The sequence below is a fragment of the Macaca mulatta genome, chromosome 13 (assembly GCF_049350105.2).
Source record: "Macaca mulatta isolate MMU2019108-1 chromosome 13, T2T-MMU8v2.0, whole genome shotgun sequence".
NCBI lineage: Eukaryota > Metazoa > Chordata > Mammalia > Primates > Cercopithecidae > Macaca > Macaca mulatta.
The window spans coordinates 95234335-95254414 of NC_133418.1; the positions used below are offsets into that span (position 1 = coordinate 95234335).

Consider the following 20080-nt stretch of genomic DNA (forward strand, 5'->3'; position numbering starts at 1 on the left):
GTGACAATAGTTCTTGGCTCCCCCTGCCCATTTCAGAGTCTGGGACCACAGGGTAGGTGGAAAAGTCACTTTTGCATCTTGTTTTATTTCTCTCTCATGTTCTGACTACAGCAATTTCTTGGTAGTGGCAGATTTAATAGTCACACTTTCTACTATTTGCAAGCGACCCCAAATTACATAATATGTAATAAATTGTCATTTTGCTGAGATAAGAATTTGAAAAATCTCATGCTATGAGGCTGGGTTTGGTTATAAGTCACTTAGTGAATGATTTATTGTTTTCTCCCTATTGTAGCAATGCATTTTATGGAGGTAATGATACGTTACAGCAATATTCTTGAAGATGAGGATTCCAGAAGTCTCTGGATGCATGCCGTACAAATGACCAGGGTTTACCCAGTGTGCAAGGCCCAGGGCAAAGTGAGGCCTCTCCTCTCTTCCCTTCCATTGCTGAGTGTGAGAAATTAACAGGGAATTGACCTCGCCTTCCTACAACACCTTTACAGGTCACTGACAGAACCTCCCAAGAGGTCAGGGGCGCTCTCGGTGCACAATTATAAGAGATAGATGTAGTATTATCCAGTTAGCCCATGGTTCATTCACCTGCTCCGAATATCTTTAATGTTTAGTCCTGATTGCTTCTCTTGGGCCATTAGAAGATTTGAGGAAATATTTTCATTTTCTATCCAGAGGTTTCATGTTGTGTAAGTGCTGCCTGGATGTGACCTACCTGTATCTAATAAAATCATTAATTCAGCAGCCCAGAAGGTTTAGTTTCTGTTATACCTGTTGCTAGCAGCTCCTCATGTCGTGATGCTGCCCAGAATCTCCAGTGACAGTAAGACCCAGGAAGTCTTGGGGAGATAGAGTGCCACTTGCAGCAAAAGAGTCCATTATCTTGAAAGTCACTCCTGGAGTCATTGCCAAAAGCAATTTCTCAGAGTTTATGCTCAAACCTTGGAAGACTTCTCCTGCCACCATGATTGAAGGGGACATGGAAGGAGCCAAGCCATATTGGCCAGCAAATGTCACCAGTCATGATGAGCTCCTAATCCTGATGGGACGTCTGATAAGACACTCGTATGATGACAGATGAGGCTACGCATAGCAGTTTAACTCAGTCATTTGTAATCATTACTTTTTGGCCATTCAATAACCATCTGTGAAATTATTTTCTGAATCTCCCAGAGTAGAGAAAGGAACCAAGTTTTACCCCTTTTCTTTAGGGGAGCCTCTTGACAGTTACAAATGCCTTAAGGAAACTTTCTGAGGCACTCTCAGATCAACCTTCAAAGCCCCTATTCACCCATGTCACCTGCTTTGTTTGAGTGATGACACAGTGTTAGTGACAAGCACCAGGAACTTTCTGAGGCCAACATCTCTGTTGCCGTGTAGAAATGTCCCTGGGGCAAGATGCAGGGTGACAGTGCATCCTGGTCTTCTCACTGTGTGATTGTGGCCGCATCTCCTGACCCAGAGCTTCCTTGTCCAGCAGTGAGCTGTGGTCCCATGTGTGCTGGCCAACAGGTGTGCAGAGACACTGACCTATGGAGCCTGTCAGCACATTGAGAGGCTAGGCCAGACCAGGAGTGGCAGAAGCCCTCGGGCCAATTGCCTTTCACTGCAAGCAGCCTTAACTGTTTACTCCAGTGGATCATACAAATATTATTTTCTGTGTGTATCATGATATGAAAAAAGGTGAGGAAGCGCTGGTTTAGCCTCTCTGATTTTTTGCTTTCCTCCTGTGTAAGTTGGGATTTGTTTTTCTTATCTTATTAAACTGTTATGAGGATCAAAGGCTCAAATGAAAGGGCTTTGGGAGCCCATATATTTGTGAGGTGTGTCATTGGCCACAGAGATAGAACTCTATCCCTCTATCTCTAGTTTACTTTCATTGGCTGTTCCTTTGAAAATGAGGTGGAATTCCACTTTTTTTTTCAGCCTTTCCAAGTCATAAAATCAATGTACTGTACCTACTTTTAGGTTCAAGCACATATAACACTATAATTATACATAGTCTTTGCTTCTTATGACTTTTGCAAGGCACCTACCAGAGCAGAATCTGCTTACCCCTCTGTCTACTTGTGCTGAGGATACACACTAGTGTATCTGACTCCTCCTGGTCTATCCTGCACTCACATCCCAGTAGCTCCCAAATCCCCACAGGTCTGCCCTTCCTAAGGACAGCCTTTGCTTTCTCAGAGCCTGTGCTACATTTAGTGGCAGGTCCTGGCCCAGGGGTGAGGGGATCCCGAATTGCCACGATTTCAGCATGTGTGTGCCAGGGTGTAAGCTGCTTTGGTGGTTTAAAAGGACGACTTACCCTCTCTGCCCTGCAGAAAAATCTCAGGGGTGCAGTGGAACTCTCTCCTTCCCTTCTCCTCGATCTACTTCTCAGCCAAGTGCTGTCTTGTTAAGTGAGTGAAAACCAAGTCACAAACCAATATACCATAAAATGTTAACGCTGGCTTCTCTGGATGCTGGAGGTACGGGTGATATTTATTTTCTCCTTTAGACCTTCTTGATTTTTTTTCAGATTTTCTATAGTAAAACCGAAAGTGTATTTTAAATTACATTCTAAAAGATGCACTCAAGATGTGCTGCATGAAGGCAAATAACAGCTTCAACATTCCTTCACACTTGCTAGCTCCAAATTACTGCCTCTGCCTTCAGAGCCAGGCGATTTGGAGGGGGTGGGAGCCGGGAGGGAGTGGGGAGGAGGCTGCAATGTGGGCCATTGAATCTCCTCTTTTTAGACATCTCTCTGGCAGCTAATTCCAGGGTGCTCGTCTGTATGGTGGCAGCGTGACTTTCATGTTTTCCCCAAGGTGTTTTATGGCCTTTTTACAGTGGTACTTTGAATAACTTTCTCTCAGTAACTTCCAGATAGTGAAAAATATCAGATGATTTCTCTTTCCCCCTCTACGTTTCTTCCCTTTTTTGTTGCAACTCCGTTCCTTAATAGGCGTCTCCTTGCCATCTCTTCCTTCTCCTTCCTCCCTCTTCTTTTCTCTCTCTCCCTGCTCTCCCCTCCCTCTTTGCCTCTCTTCACCTCATTTTTAAAGCAAAATAGAGAGACTCTGACCTTGCTGGCCCCGGCCATGGGAGAGGGCAGGGAGTGCCAGCCAGGGCTTATCAGTGACCCAGACGGCTGCAGGAATAGTTCCTGAGGCGGTTTCAACCCTTCACTTTTCCAGAAGGTAATTCAGGTTTCAGAGCAAAGGGGAGGCTGAGGTTTAGTGGCTGGATTTCAGGCTCCTTCTCTGCAGGAAAGTTGGCCAGCAGACTGAGCATCCGAGAAAAGGCAGGAGGGTCCCTGGCAAGTCAGGTCAGTCTCGTTACAGGGCAGAACCATTTTAGGTAGCAGTTTTAGATGGCCTTCTAGGTTGATCTGGAGGGATCTCTCATCCTTAGTCAGGAGAAGGCAGCAGGCATCTATGATCTGGTCACTCCTGCTGTGTTTAATTCCCTGTCCTTGTTCTCGATTGCAATCAATGTCATCTGCAAGGGGTTCTTTGCTGGACAGTGGCAGTGTGATTGGGCCATACATCAAGGTTCCTCTGTAATGCCTCACCTTTCTTGCTGGCAAATAAGGAGCCAGTGCTCCATTCTGAGAGAGACTCGAGTTTGAATAGACCCCTGCCCTCTCCAGCCTCCCACCCTACCCCACTCACTTTAACTAGTTAACTCTACTCCTCTGGTTAACGGCCTCAGCTCAAGCATCAGCTTCTCAGGTGATCTTCCCCTGGCTCTCATAGTGAAGTCAGATCCCTCATCATGTGTTCTCATAGGGGTGTGTCTATATCCTTCACAATGGATAACAACAATCAAGATGTCAAAAGGACTTGACAGGTTGTTGGACAGCTGTCTGCTGCCTTCCATGCTCTAAGCTCCTCAGCCTGGAAGCTCTAAGAGGGTAGTGTGGGGTTCTGCTCACTAAAGCAGCCCAACTGCCAAGGGCAGAGCTTGGCACATAGGAGATACTCAGTAAGTATGAATGGAATTAATGAATTAATCTTAGCTCCATCCCTTTTGGCTCCAGAACCTTGCACAAGTTACTCAACCTCTCTGAGCCTCAGTTCCTGCATTTGAAAATGGGAATAATAATCCCCACTCAGAAAATTGTGGGATTTGTGGGGCAATGATTGTAAAGCCCCCAGTATGGTGCCAGGCACCATGTGTAATAGGCACACATGAAGTATTGGTTTCTTTCTTAGTGAGTTTTTTTTTTTTTTTTTTTTTTTTTTTTAGACATCCCAGAGTATTGCAGCTTAAAGGTTTAAAGAACAAAAATATGTCTCCCTATTTCTTCTCCCTCCTCCTTTCTTTGCTACCTTCTCCTGTGGGGGGTGAGGCATAGAATGGGGGCACAGAAGATCAGATTTTGTGATTTTTTCACTAACGAGATGACTTTAGGTGAAGCATTGTTCCTTCCAGTGTTTCAGCTTCCTCACATGTGTGATAGGAAGACATAGATAAACAGCCTTCACAGCCCCTCCCAGCTCTCCCACTCTGAGTCTCTGCATGAGGTCAAGGGTAGCATTGATGACCGTTGTTAACAGTGCAAGATGAATGGAAGCAACAAAGGTGATGCAGTGCCAGAGTAGGATGAAGCCAATCAGACTGTTGGCCTATCTATTTTAATACAAGCTGAGTTTATTTTAGTAAACTCTTCACAGGTGAAGAGTGATTTAAAATATGGCATCATGCCAACACCCGTTAGTAAAAGCACAAGGATTTCTAGTGTACCTTTCTTCAAAAGAGCCTGAGGCTTTGTAGATACTGTCTCATTAATTCTCTGAGCATCCCGAAAGTTGGCTGGGAAAGCATGATGAGTTCTGTATTATATGCAGAGAAACAAAGCTTGAAAAAAGGTAAGCAGCTTACCCAAGGTCACGCAGTAACACTGCTGTACCCTAGAACACAGTTCTCTAGCACATCAGCCTATCTCTGGAAATGAGTTCAGTCATGGTGAGGGGCCTTTGCGCTGACTAAGTGGCATCTGGAACTGGGGCTTTTAGGGGATAGACTCTTTATCCTGAAAGGACAGGGGTGACAAATAAAGAGGGATTGAAAGGTCTGGAAGTTAGGAGAAAGTGTTTTGTCCCTCTTTCTCCCCTCACCCTAAGCATCTTCCCTTGGACAAGCCAAGGACCAGTTTCAAGGATCCAGGCATCAGGCCTTGTGGTGGTTGCCATGGAAACAGTCGTGGCTGAGCCTGAGGCCCCGCAGAGCCAGCTGCCCTGATGGAAGGTGTGTGTTTCTAGTTCGACTTCCTGGTTGACCCAAAGAGATCTATTGTCCTCAGTTAGGAGAATGCAGCAAGCATCTGTGACCTGGTCAGTTTCTTTCTGCTGTATTTAATTCCCAACCCCTGTTCTCCAGCAGAATCATCACCTGCAAGGGGTTTGTACTGTAGAGTGGCATTCCTAGCTGGTCCACACATCAGAGGTCTGCAGTCATACATCCTATCCTAGTACTCACTGGCAATGTGACCTGGGGCATTTGTGCTTTCTGAGCCTCAATCTTTTCATCTGTAAAAGAGGTTAACTACCAAGGTCGTTGTAAGGATCACAAAAGTGGATGCCTCTGAAAGGCATTAGGGAGCCCTAAGTCGTGGTGAATGTGTACACAGTTACAATCCACTCTTCCACACTGGAGCTCCCCTCTTCCTGTGAAAGTGGGTCACACTATGCCCAGGGCACTCACTGCATGATTTCAGGAGTCATCCTGGCAAGCGTTACTTCCTAACTTGACACATCAGGTCAAGAGAAGAGCCAGTTGCTCTTGGATAGTTCATAGCCTCTTGTCCAACATGTCTGGAGACTCCTAGGCCTGCTGGTGGGTGATTATCCCTACCAGGACTCTCTCACTCCAAAAGAAAAAGGTCTTTTGTTCATGGACTTGGTTTTCCAGGCTGCCCTGTCTTTGTGTCTTTGTGTCGCTTTCAGTACATTAATTATTTAGTGCTTGGTAAAGCTCTCTGAGATCACAAGATGAAAGACCTGGTGGCAGTTCAAAGCCTTCCTTTTGATTATTATTCCAGTCAACATATTGTGGGGGGAGAAAATAGGCTTAAGATCACAGTGGAGTAAATTTCATAAAGAGTAGAGTACAAGCAAACCACAGAAATGGACCCAAACAGATAGTCATGTTGCCCTGCTAATGGAAGCACTCAAGTCTTACAGGGGTAGGGGGTGCGGGTGTGTTAAGAATCAGGCCATCTGGAGAGTGATATCCTCTATATTGCTGTCTTGGATTAGTAAAATAAAAATGCCCATTAGTCTTCCACAGCTACCAAAAGCCAGTGTGAGTCCACCTTGGCTAGTAGGTAGGGCCAGTGACCAAGCACACCTGCAGCAGGGGTTCAGGGCCAAAGGAGACATTGTGGGTGAGTCAGGAGCTGCTTGCTTGGGATGCTGAAATCGTCTCTGGAAAGGTAAAAATGCAGTGACTTGGTACTATCAAATTCTGAGAGATACAGATTCTGAAGAGGAGGCATCAGCTGTCACATGGCCTTTGTTATCGGACTTTGGCCTTGAATTATGAGTCACTGGTACCTGCATAGACGTGGTATCTCAACTGATGAAATAAGTCCATGCCTTGATCTGCCCCTGCCCCTGCAAAGCATGTCCTACGTGACACCAAACCAAAAACAGCCTCTGTGAAATGCTTTTCCTATTTTTTTCTAAATCAATGAGCCAAAAAAGAAAAGAAATCAACCTAAACAACAGACCTGAAGCTTAAGTTGTGTGAGTGAAATTAATATACAATTACAATCCATCATCATTAACATGTTTGTTGAATGGCCTCAACACCACTATCCTAAGTGGTTAAGGAGGTCAGGGCCCAAGTTCAAGTTTTGTTCTGACACAACCCGAATCCCAACTCAACTGCTTTGGTGTCCAGCTCAGGAAAGACGGGGACCTTGAGGAGGAGGGATTTGAAGTGGCTCTTTAAGAAGGAGTAGGATTTAGGAAAGCAGGGGGCGGAGAAGTATGTTCTAAGCAGAGATTAGCTTGGGCGTAAGTTTGGAGACTAAGGTGTAATGGGATAGAATGTGAAAGGAAGGATTCTGAATGGGAAATAAGGTTGAAAAGGCAAACAGTGGCCAGAGTGTTTGGGCTCCAAATTTATATGCTTTAGCCATTTCTGGAGCAACCTCTTTGTGATTCTTTTTTTTTGGTGTAGGATACCCTGCAGGTAACCAAGTCCCTAAGGGCAGGGACCAGGATAACAATTTCCTTTATTAACATTCCTCACTGTTGTGCCTTGGGAAGGGGTACATGCTTTCGCTGGCTGGCAGAGGTTGTTCACCATTGAATGAGCACAGAAATTATACATGGGTCCTCTTGGGGAGGCAGGAAATGCATGCTGAAACTCTAACTTTTGACAGTATAAGAGAATATTATAGGAGTATAATTTTTGCTTCAATACTTGAGCTACCAAGAAAGAGCACAAACATCTCTGGCAGGATGGGATGGGGCTTAGAGAAAGGTGAGGCGGAGTGGGAGCTGTTTAATTCCATCCAAATTCCGCCCTTGACACTAATAGCTCCCTTCTGAATGAGCCAGCTGGAAGAAAATGTGAAAGCAAACCGTAGAGAACCGAATACGTATGAACCAGAGAGGACCTTAGCAACCAGTGAGTTCAACCCGCTCATTTTCCAGGCCTAGAGAAGGTATGGGGAGGGCAATATGTTTAGGACAAATGGTGCATCTGCAAACTCTCTCTTTCCTCTGAAATCACATCTCTGTTTTTCAGACTAAATTAACAACATCGCCCACCACCGCTAACTCTAGGAGTCATGTAAATTTACTGAGGTTTCTTTGGCTGAACAGGTGCACTCTCAGCCTAGTGAATACCCAAACCATTTCCCCTGGACTGCCAGTCCCCAAAAGAGGCCTGCCCTATATTCTCTGAGAGCTGTGCCTGATTTGACATCCAGACCGCTATTTATTTGGCCACAATAAGCTTTGCTTTGTGTGACACAAAATCATTGTAAAAGAATGCATTATTAAGTGTGTTTTCAAATAAGGGGGAAAAAACAAGCAGACTGTCACTGATTGTTTTATTATTGGGAGGAAAATAAATAAGTAAAGCGTCTACAGGCAAGGTAGGAACTGTTCCAAAGAGCGTTTAGAATGGAAGCATTTGTTACATTTTATTGATGTAGGTTTGTAAAACATGCTTGCTAGTGAGCCTGGGGCATTCATGTAAATAACCATCACACATGCATAGCTCTTTATTATTTATACTGACACAAGTATGATATATTATGTACATTGGCTTAGGAATAGATAGACATGCAGTGAGACATATAAAAATAAAGATTGGAAATACACAGTGCCAATTGGCTGCAATTTGGGTAGTCGAGATCATGTACAGTTGGCAAAGTTAATGATTAGTGAATAATAGAGAAGCAGCTCTCTGGGAGCACTTTTGATTTCTGGATATTGTAATTATTGACACAAGATGATCCAAATATAGGAAAGGGACCAAGACTCCCCCTCATTGTGGATTCTAAAACAGAGATAGGAATATACAATTATAAGGATGGCATGACTGATATTGAAAGACTATGTCATGCACACATTGTCTCATCTGACCCTTACAAAACCCTGAGAATCTTTAGAGAATGCCCACTCTTATTCTCATCATCATTTTCAGAAAATTGAGGTTTGGTAGAGTGTGTGCTTATCCTGAAGTTAACAGCTAATAAGTGCCAGAGATAATACCTTTCTCCAGGGCTCTGGTTTCATTTATTTGACAAATATTTATTGAGTGCCTGCTGTGTGCCAGGCATGGAGACATAGCAGTGACTAGTGCAGGAGGTACACAATGAATAAACCAATATACAGAACACATATATGTGTAAGAAATAGGGCAAAGGGATGGGAGTGGCTTACAATGAGTTGTCTGTCAACAGGATGACCAGGGAAGTTCTTTCTGGGGAGGTGACCTATGGACAGGGACCTGGACAGAGAGAGGGAGTGGCCATGTACCTCTGAATAGGAGGAGCTTCCTCGGCTGAGAGAACTCCCAGTGCAAAGGCCCTGGGGTGAGAATGTGCTTGGCGAGTTTGGGGAAGAGCAAGAAGACCTGTGGGACTGAGCTCCAGCAATGAGGGAAAATGGTTGCAAATGAGGTTAGAGACAGAATCAGGAGCCAGATCCTGTGGGGCCTTTACGGGCTACGCTATGGCAAGAAATTTGAAAGCTATTTCAGGGGCTGCAGTGTCAATCTAACTGCCACATAGAGAACAGACTGAAGGCGACCCCTCTGGGAGCTCATAGCAATAACGGAGAGAGGTGAGGAGGGAAAAGATGAGAAGGGGTAAAATTCAAGTAGAGCCATCAAGATTTGCGATGAATTGATGTGGGGTGTGAATAAAAGGAAGAAGTTAAGGATTCCTTATTGGTTTTTGGCCCGAGCAACCCAGTGAGTATTGGTAACAATTTCTGAAATGGGGAACACCTGGGGTTTAGGGGAAGGGCGGTCAAGTTTTTGGCTTGCTCATGATAAGTTTCAGATGCTTATCAGGCAATAAAGTGGAGATTTTGAACAGGCAGTTGGATGTGTATTCTGTTGTTCAGGGGAGAGATTGGGCTGAAGACACAAATTTGGTAATAGTAGTATGTGGATGATATTTAGAGCTACGAAACTGGGTGAGATCACTTTGAGAGAAAGTTTAGATGCAGAAAATGCCCAAGTTCTCCAACTTTTAACAATTGTCAAATAATAAAATAAAGATCCCACAGACTTTTTTTTTTTTTTTTTTTTTTTAAGACAAGCTTACTTACATGTCAGGCAAAGAGAAATTCACTGCATGGTTTTCCAAGTAAGAAAAGTCAGAGTTTTAAAAGCCTTACAAAGAGGGCTACAATGTTGTCCTGGTTATTTGGAATTAAAAATCGGTTATTTGAACTGAAGAGAATGAATGAATGCATAGGCTTGTGTGAGTGTGGGTAAACAAGTTCCCTTCATTGGTCAGCAAAGAGTCTTCAGTTAGGTACAGGAAGGGTCTGGTGTCCCACAGTCACTTGAAATTCATGATCATTGATCATCAGCTGGTTAGAACCACTGGGATAAAATACAATACTCAGCCATGACAATTCCTAAGCAAGTACTGCTGGAAAAGGAGAAGTTTCCTCCTCTACAGTTTGGAAAATGAGGAAGATCTGGCAAAGAAGAATAAAGAGGATCTTCCCACTGAAGCAGGAGGCAACCAAAGGCTACATGGTGACCAGGATGTAAGAAATCCAAGAAGCAGGGAGTGATTGCAGGGACAAATGCTTCTGAAGGGTCTAGTGAAACAAAGACCGAGAGTTGTTCAATGTATTTGCAGCCTACAGTTGTTGACCTTGACCTGGAGTAGTGAAGCCAATCTAGATTTTGTTGGAGGAGACAGGAGCAAAGACAAATCCTTTAATAGATTTAGCTGTAAAGAAGAGCAGAGTAAAGGGACAATGACTGGAGAAGAGTGTGGCAGTCAAAGAAGCTTTTTCTTTCTTTATAAGATGGTGCATGTTTGTGTGACTGACTTGGCAGAGAGGGAAAATTGTTGATACAGGACCATTGTAATAGCAGATCCCTTGAGAAGAGACGAGACTAGCACCTAAGTGAAGAGGCTGGTGCTATTTAAGAGTGTAGACTGTTATCCTTTACAACAGAAGAGAAGGCATTGATACCTGTGAGTGGGTAGATTGCTTCTCTTTTCTCAACAAGCTAAGAAACAAATTCATTTGCTGACAATGTGGAAGCATATGGGGAATTGGAGGTTTGAGAACTTAAGAGGAAGTTTCAACTAGTTGTATTGGAAATAGAGTGAACTGAGTTAGGGAAGGCAGTGGGATTCCTGGGCCATCCTGAGGGTCTTGAGGTTTCTGGTGATGAATTTAAAATGAGGCCCATCAGCACTGTTGTGTGTTCCTCTACCCCTCCTCTCCCACTACCGCATCTACCTGCTCCAGGATAATTGTAAAGAAAGAGGCAAAGAAGTTGAGATTGTGTGCAATGGAATTATGATAGAGGTGAGCCCTGGAGCTGAAGCTAAGGACATTAGGGGGATGATGCACAGGGAAAAATGCTGAGTATCAAGAGCTTGAGGTTTTCACTCTGCCTTGATACCCTGCAGTGCCTAGAAAGGGCTTAAGAAATCATCAGAAAAACAACAATTGTATCGCCAGCGAATCAATAATGCCCTCAATCCAGGTGCATTTCTTCCTCATTTCTCTTCAGGCCTTCGCTTGTCTGCCTCACTTGGGCACCTAGAAGCTCCTACTCCTATTTCCCCACTCCTTTCTCCTCTACACTTCATCTCCCAAGGTCCAAGAGTCACTCTACTTGAGCCTGTTGGTCTGCATTCATACTTTCACCCATACGTCTGCATTGAGGCCCATTTCACTCTGGATCCTCATATTTTCAGAGTGGAACCCTGAAAACACAAGGCTTTCTTTAGCTTAAATGGATTGCTTCTGATGGCTTGGCTTCTCTTTCTGCTAGAAAATCCTTCCCTGCAGTGGTTGGGAAGGGCAAGGGTAAAGAGTGTGATGGGAAAAGACAGTCTCTTGACCCTGCACTTGTTAAATGCAGAAATATTTTGTTTGTTATGTTCTACATTGATGTGTATTCTATGAACTTTGACTAGCACTCATTTCTGTTCCAATGCTTCTGATTTGAGCAAACAACTGCCTTCATGTGGGCTTTGCTTTCCTTGATCCTTGACTTTTCAGGTGGGGAGTCTTGGCCTTTTAGCTGACCCCCACATTAGCTCCCTAGCCTCATCCGGCTTATCACTTGCCCTCCCTACTCTGGGGGGTAAGTTTAGGGACCCTGTGAGCCCACTGGCAGGAAGAAATTCTAGGAGTTCCTGTAAGGGCAAGATAAGAATTTATGCTTTTTTTCAACCCTGCAATATTCAACCCTGTGGATGCCTGGCAAGTTATTGTGTTTTGTGATATAAAAGGCCTCTGAAGGGATGACCTGCAGTGATGTCCATATTACCTTGCTGGGTCATGACCTAGCCCGCAGAGCCCTTCCTTTTGAAAGTTTTTTTTTTTTAACCCCTGAATATATTATCTGGCCCTCATTCATATTAAAGTTACCTGCCATTCTGTGCCCATTCACAGATTCATAAGTGCTTCCTGAAGTCTAGCCCCACCTGCTTGGTTCTTCACATCCAAGAAGAAGTTACTATCATTCCCAAACTGAATGGTTCAGAAAAATGACATCACTTAGAAACAGGGAAGTATAACCTAGGCTTAGTCTTCCTGTCACTTCAAAGCTACTTAAAATTTGAGATTAGCTGATAACTCAGACCTAGAGTCTAAGTGAATTTTTATTCACATGGGAGTCGCTGCAGGGAGTTGATTGTCCGAATCTTCCCAGACCCTTCCCACTTGCCCTGTTCTGAAGCATGCTCAGTGGTGACCTTCCACCTCAACCATTGTGCCGTGGGGGCCCTACCAGGCCCTGTGGAGAGCTGAGGGCCACCCTGCAGTAGTCTGTGGCCTGTGCAGAGTAGTGAAAGGAGCTTGGACTTCAGTGTCAGTTGATCTAATCTTTTGACCCTGATTTCCTGTCTCCTGCTGGCTGTGTGGCTGTAGTCAAGGTAACTAACCTCTTTATGCCTCAATTTCCTCAGCTGCAAAATGTGGACAAATAAACTTATTCACAAGGTTACTGTAAGAAGCAAACAAAATCACACATTTAAAGCACTCAGCATCATATCTGGTTCATATGTGCTCAATATATACTAATTTTTTAAAAGACTAATAAACTAACCCCACCCAAAATAACCCTATGTGGCTTTGCATTCACTTCTCTGAGGCCCATTGCCTGTCTGTGAAGCAGAGCTGATGTGCAGGTGAAATGAGATGGCTTCTCTCTGCACTCCGAGCACAGGCTCTCACCCCTTTCAGTGCCTTTCCTCTGAGCTGTTTTGCAGAAATACTGCAGCAAGATGTACCTGGCCCCAATCAATTTCGTTCTAATCTCTATAGACCAAATATAAGAGAAAAGCCAAAATTCTTTCCTAGATACCCAGGAGCCAACACGTCCAACTCAGATCTATGGAAAGCAGCGATTAAAATGTTTTTTAGGAAGGAGACCGTGGAATGCCCATCCTGTCCCAGCTGCAGGGCACAAGGACCGTTAATCAGCATCACCTAAGGGTAGCCCCTGCAGGTAAAATAGTGGAGGGGTCTGGAAACAAGAGACTGCCATGGGTACCCAGGCCACAGATTTCCTTCAAGTGTGTGAAGTGGGGCTGATACTAAAAGGGAGTTAGAAGTAGGAGACCAGAACCTGCCGGAGCTGGTGCAGGGGGTGATGTGGAAGAAACTGCAGAGCAGGCAGACCGGGAAAATGCCTCCGCTACTCCTGCTGCCTGCCTGTTCTTCTTTCTCTTCTTCTCCTTTTCTTCTTCACAGACTTCCTCTAAGTGGGTTAACAGTTACCACCAGAGTAGCAGATCAGCCCATTCTCCATAGAACATGGCCTGTTGATCTGAGGCAAACCTGGGCTCAGTTCCTGCTTCCATCACTTGCCTCTCTGCATCTCAGTTGATGCATCTGTAAAATGCAGATGATCATTTCTATCTCAGAGAGCCATGGTGAATATCACGTGACATTATGTAGGTAAAGATTCCAGCATGGCGCCTATACCGGGGAAGCTACAGAAGAAATGCTACTTTCCTTCCTTCCCTCCTCCCTGCACTCAGTCTTGCGACGCATCTATCTACGAAAGAGAACTAATTCTCAAATCCTTCCTTCTTTAACAAAAAAAAAAGGCTTTGTCTGCCATAAAACATTAGCAAATAGTGATTGAGCTTGGGATTTTCTGGGAAGCACTGTGTTAGAGCAGGCAGTGTGTGATCATTTGATTTGTAGATATATTGTAATGACTTTTCACCACACAAAATCCACTTGAGGTGCTGCTAAGGACAGGAGTAATGCTTCTCTGCTGCTTTTCTTTCAAGCCTTCTCTCTCTCATGCAAATCAGAAGCATTAATCCTTTTGGCTTTCTGGCCTCTTGGCTTTCAGAAAACTCCAGTCACCTAGCTTCCCCCACAACCCTGAAAATAACATAATTGTTAAGAACTCATAACTTCAGAGTGCGATTTCAACCCTCTCATTGATAAGGCAATAACCTAAGCAAACAACATTAGATGAAGTTACAAGTCTGAACATAAAGTAGGGATGGAGGCATTATCTGGATGAGATGAACTGGAGTTCTCTATAAAGCTGCACAAATCATTATAGACAGAATAGACTTTGGATCGAACTCTTAGACCAAGCCATTAAGTGCCCCGGCTTCTAGTTCATCTCCCAGAGCTCCTCAGCGTGGCCTTGGTCAGAACATTCAGACCTCTTAGATCTGTCTGCCCTTGGTAGAAAATGTACATCAGGGTCCTGAGGTCAACTCAGTCTACTAGTGGCTCATTTTTTTCCCCTCATCTTTCCAATGGATGTCATGAAAGCCCCTCATAAACTTCCTTTTTGACTGATACTGAGTGACAGCTAAAAGACACACCCCAAGCACATGGATCAGTGTTTTCTTTGTTTTTATGTCCAGGTCATAGCTCCTTGGAGTCACCAACAAACATACCTTCTCCTTCTCCTGATTATTTTACATGGAATCTCACCTGGATAATGAAAGACTCCTTCCCTTTCCTGTCTCATCGCAGCCGATATGGTAAGTATATGTTTAATAGTTACTTGTGATGCACCATCACCATCTCGTAATAAGGACTCTGTGAGTTTCAGTTTGGGATTCATAGTGCTCCAGGGGATTCCCTCAGTTCCCTATATACAAAAGAAGTCTTTCTGAGCCCTCTGTCTCCCAGTGATACTCAACCCACTGGAGCATTCCAGCCAGGCCATTCCAGCTGCGCTCTGTATCCTCATGGGAGCCAAGGGTTTTGTTGCTGCCATATCCCTCCCGCTTAGCCTTTATGGTATATAGTATTCCAGCCATCCCCTTATCAATCATTGGAGGAGATGCTTATTTGCATCTTGACTGTGGCTTACTTTCTGGTTCTAACCCACAGGGTTTCTAACAATCACTCTCTCTCTCTCTCTCTTTTTTTTTTTTTTTTTTTTTTTTGAGATGGAGTATTGCTCTGTCACCCAGGGTGGAGTGCAGTGGCGCAATCTCTGCTCACTGCAAGCTCCGCATCCCAGGTTCACACCATTCTCTTGCCTTAGCCTCCTGAGTAGCTGGGACTACAGGCTCCTGCCACCATGCCTAGCTGATTTTTTTGTCTTTGTATTTTTAGTAGAGGCGGGGTTTGACTGTGTTATCCAGGATGATCTCGATCTCCTGACCTCATGATCTGCCGGCCTCAGCCTTCCAAAGTGCTGGGATTACAGGAGTGAACCACCGCGCCCAGTCAACAATCACAATCTCTTAAGAGGGGATTATTATTATGAGCGACACAGGTCTTCCAGGGCCCCTTACAGTTGGGAGGCTTCTTAAAGTTTCCCAAACATGTTCTTTGATATTTTTTCAGTTCATTTGATTCTGCAACAGCATCCGACATAAAGAGACCAGGTCCAATTACATTTTTACAGATGCAGAAACTAAGTTTAATAAGATCACACAGAGTGGCGTCTCCAGCTACCAAGCCAGAGTTCTTTCCCTACTTTCATTTTTTCTCCCAGGTGCCACCTACACAGCCTGGTAGGTCCTGTCCTAGGAGCCCTCGGGAGGCTGCTTTACATGGTATAAGATTCCTCCTTCTCTGTGCTCATTCAAACAGTTCGTAGTAGCTGGGTCTCCGCAGTGAGGAGATTTAGAGGAGAGAAGAAGCATTTCCAAATGAACATTTTAATTCTCTTGAACTCCTCCAGGGTGAACCCCATAAGGACAGGCACTAAGCTTTGCTTTCCACTTTATTCTATCACATGGAAGATATGCATAAAGACTTATTAGATTGGTGCAAAAGTAATTGTGGCTTTTGCCACTACTTTCAATGGCAAAACCACAATTACTTTTGCACCAGCCTCATATTTATGATGAATGAATGCAAAAGGCCTCCAGAGATGAAACTCATTCATCGGGCCTGATTCAATTAAGTATTTATAAACCTAGTGTAGCACTGAGTTCTAGATTCCCTTCTGGGCATATTTACTTATTCCTCCATGCAGTCTATACCCTCGGCCTAAGCTATTTCAAATGTACCTAACAGAGATGTTCCACTCACTATAGAAAAGCTTCCAGTCCAAAGCCTGCTGTCCTCTCATCTATAATGCTCTTGGTTCATATTAACTGTACCTTTCTGTACCATATTTTAACCAAAAAAAAAAAAAAAAAAAAAATCCATCAAAAACCCTAGGGCAGTTTAGAATTATCTTCTGTGCTGGCATGTTTCCTGTGACTCTTAAGCAGCCCTTGCAGGAGAGAAAGATCAGTGGTCGTCAGGAGATTCCAGATAAGAATTACTTCCTGATTTTATTTAAGCCAGACACTCAGTGTCATCTTATGATAAGGGCAGGTATCTATAAATAATTGAAATCTGGATCTTTGCATTGTTAATGCTTTGTAACCAGATTTGCAATACAACTGGTCTTCAGGTAATATTTTTGAGTTTGCTCCCAAAGTCATTCAGTATCTCTACAGGAGAACAATTTTTATAAAATGCGGAAGGCCCAAAAAAGACAGATCTACCCCCTGCGTTCTGCAGAGGGCAACATGTTTGTTCCCTGTGAAGCATCTTGTAAGAGGTTGCAGGTCAAAAGAAGAAAACCATGAAAGCTTATTAAGCTGCCTCCAACCCACGACTTGGCCCTGATAAACCCATTTGGTGCTCCCTGAGCTTCATCCTCCTTATCTGTAAAATGAGGGTGAAATGCCATGCCACCTTAGGGCAAAGGAATCAATCTGGAGGTTTTTCAAGATCTTTTTCAAACTCTCCTCATGGCCTGGAATCCTCATGATTTCCGTTCTTGGCAGAGGAGAGGACCCAAACCATTGGCAGTTACTGCCCAAGTTCTGGGTAAGAGTACCCAAGTCATCACCGTTGTTGCTATTGATGTATGGGGAAGGAGGAGCTTATTCTGCATTGGTGGTCCCTTAACCGATCATGGTGGGCATTTCAGAGGCTTTACATCTTTCTGCCATATTTAATTCAGCTGAGACTTATGACGACATTACCACCACCATCATCATCTCTGTGTGCTTGGCCCTGTGCCTGATGTGGGAAGAGATGCAAATATAAAGACAGGTAAGGGTTGGCCCTGCCCTTTCAGTGCTCATAGACCAGAGAAATCATTCCATAGACAACTAAGCCCAAGTGTCCCCAGTGGGCTGACCTCAGAGCACAGATGTTAAGGACTTGCCCCAAGACCCACTGTAGAACAAGCTAAAGGCAGAGCTAACGCCAAGAGTCTGGTCCCCTTAAGGATGTTGGTCAGGGCTCAGCCTACAAGTCTATGAATCAAAGAGGCCAGCCGAGTCGGGTGATAAATCCATACCTTTCAACTGCCGTGAAAGACATTTTAAGAAATGTTAACAACTTCATTAATTTTAAGGCCTCAAACTTGGGCTGAGAAATTTGACTGGAAAATTGCTGCCTGAAGGGATCGTTCTTCAGACAGTGAGAAGTCACCAAGTCCCTGCAAGTCCATCGTGGAACTCCACGCTTGGCTGGCTGTCTTCACCTGCGTTCTGGTGGGGGGACGTCAGGGTGGGGGAATGACAGTGAGTATCAACAACCTGATTGCAGGTGTCCTGATGACCACTGGGCTAGGCCTCTCTTGGGTGAGCAGTCCAGTTCTGAATTGGAATGGCTTTCTTCTTTCCAGTGTTTTATGAGAAGAGACGAGGTGGAAAGAGGCTAATAAGATTTACTCACCCCCAGTCTGTAATTATCTGCTTGAGGAAAAAGTTTGACCTACCTTTTTGAAGCCTCCCCATATTTCTTCTAATTTGCGTTGGGGCCTGCCATGCTGTGTGAAATATATTCTCTTCTATGGCTTTTGACATCAGATTCCAGTCCTTTCTCGCCTTTTTGTTGAATGACGAATGCCCACTAATTTCATCATCGGCGAGCAGAGGGCTGCACATTCCTCCCCTAAGGCTTTGAGAGGGAGGACGTCTAAAGAAAGACTTTATTTTTCTTTTTATCATCAGCTCTAATGCCTTTAGACTTATTTATAGGCTTGGCTAAAGGATTAGGCTCTAACTACCTACCCAGATAAAAATCTGTTCCATCAGGTAGCACCAGATGCTAAAAGATTAAGGCCACTGGGGGTTTTGAAAGGCAGTTTTGATCACCTTGAGTTTTAGAGCCACAGAGACAGATGGTATCCTTTCCAACTTTAAGTCATATTTGCCCACTCTGGGTATGGGAAGAATCACATCAACTTTTTAAATCAAACGACGAAAGGTTCTGCCCATATGAGCAGGAGAAAGGGACTTTTCATTTATTTAAAAAATAATAATAAAACAAAACATGATACATTGCAAAACTCTTTTCACCCACTTTTCTCATTTAAGTTGTATTATAAAATTGCAGTAGATGAAAATTATTTTATGTTTTATTTTTATGGAAATACACATTGAGGGTCAAAGGAGTTTATTTATGTGCTTTCAATTTACGGAGTAGGTGAGCTGTTAGAAAAGAAAGAACCTAGACTTTCTGACTCTCTGAGTGCTCTTTCTATCATGTCACAAAGTTATTTCAAAGATGAGCTTTCCCTGCCTGGAGAGCATGCCCACTTCCTGGATGACCTGGTGTTTAGCTGAATGATCAATCTGATGTCTAAGACCTTGGGTAGCTATGGGACCAAGACTTGATATCACCAAATGGAGACTATCCCAGGCAGGCCAAGTAATTCAACCCGTTCTAACCATCAGTGGAATCCTCTTGGCACTGTAGGTAGTCTTGTCTTCTCTACCATCCCTCCCTCCCCATCCCAGACTATGGTCCCTGTATGGATTGACTTGTGTCTCCCCACAACATTATGTTAAAGTTCTAATGCCCTAGTACCTGCGAATGTGACCTTATTTGGAAATAGAGTCTTTGTAATCAAATAAAAATGAGACCATACTGGATTAGGATGGGCCTTAATCCATTATGATTGGTGTCCTTATAAGAAGAGAAAACACAGGCATATATAGGGTGCACACCATGTGGCTATGGAGTCAGAGATTAGAGTGATGTGTCTACAAGCCAAGGAACACCAAGGATCGCAGGCAGCACTGGGAGCTAAGAGGAAGGAACAAATTCTTCTTTAGTGCTTCAGGGAGAGCATGGCCCTGCCTACATGTTAACTTTGAATTTTTGGCCTCCAAAACTGTGAGAAAAGAAGTTTTTTTAAGCCACCCAGTTGATGGTACTTTGTTATGACTGATTATTTTAAGCCACCCATTATTTTAAGCCACCCAGTTGATGGTACTTTGTTTTGACTGCCCTAAGAAACTGATCCAGCCCCCTAATGTCCAGAACATTGGCTCCTGGGAAAGAAAATATTCTTCCCAACATCCCAGCGTCTAAGCACAACAAAATAATTGTTAGATTTGAATAAAAGTTCTATTCAAACTTTGTCTACTTTCCAGTCCAAGGGGATCTATCCAATTCAGGGGCTGGTGCTTTTAGAAAGAAAAATTAGATTTTTTAATTACTTTCCCTGCCACTGCCACCATCACTACCCATCCTGTTAATGTATCAATTTCTTTGATTGAAAAGACTAGGTAAATTAAATATCTCTCTCTCAAAAAAAAAAAAAAAAAAATCAGCCTAACACAGAATCAAAAATGGAAAACACAAAGGGCCTCCGGCTCTGTATGGGATTTGCTTCATATCTCTGGCAGGAAGTCAGTTTGATTGCATTTCTGAAATTACGTATTTAATGTGGCTGGCTGTGATCAGCCATTCTGGTCCTCAGGAGCACTGGTGTCAGTGAAAAGCAGCTCCCTTGTGGACTGTTGTCAGGGCTGAAAGCTTCCTTACCAACTCCTCTGCCCCTGCCAGGCCAGGTCTTTTTGTGTTCTCTTCCTAACCTTGCTCACTGAGCTAGGGTGTCAAGCTCTTTCCTAGCTTATGCCTCTGTATTTTCATCTACAAGCTTGGTA

The 20080-nt window shown here is 43.9% G+C and overlaps 1 protein-coding gene across 1 annotated transcript in view; it reads left to right on the forward strand.

Annotated features, from left to right (window-relative positions):
• Positions 1–20080, forward strand: part of ALK (ALK receptor tyrosine kinase) — a 754225-nt gene that overhangs the window by 206054 nt on the left and 528091 nt on the right. Inside the window, exon 2 of the mRNA XM_015112031.3 lies at positions 14579–14698. Within this exon, the coding sequence (XP_014967517.3) occupies positions 14579–14698 (120 nt within the window). The remainder of the gene's footprint in view (positions 1–14578; positions 14699–20080) is intronic.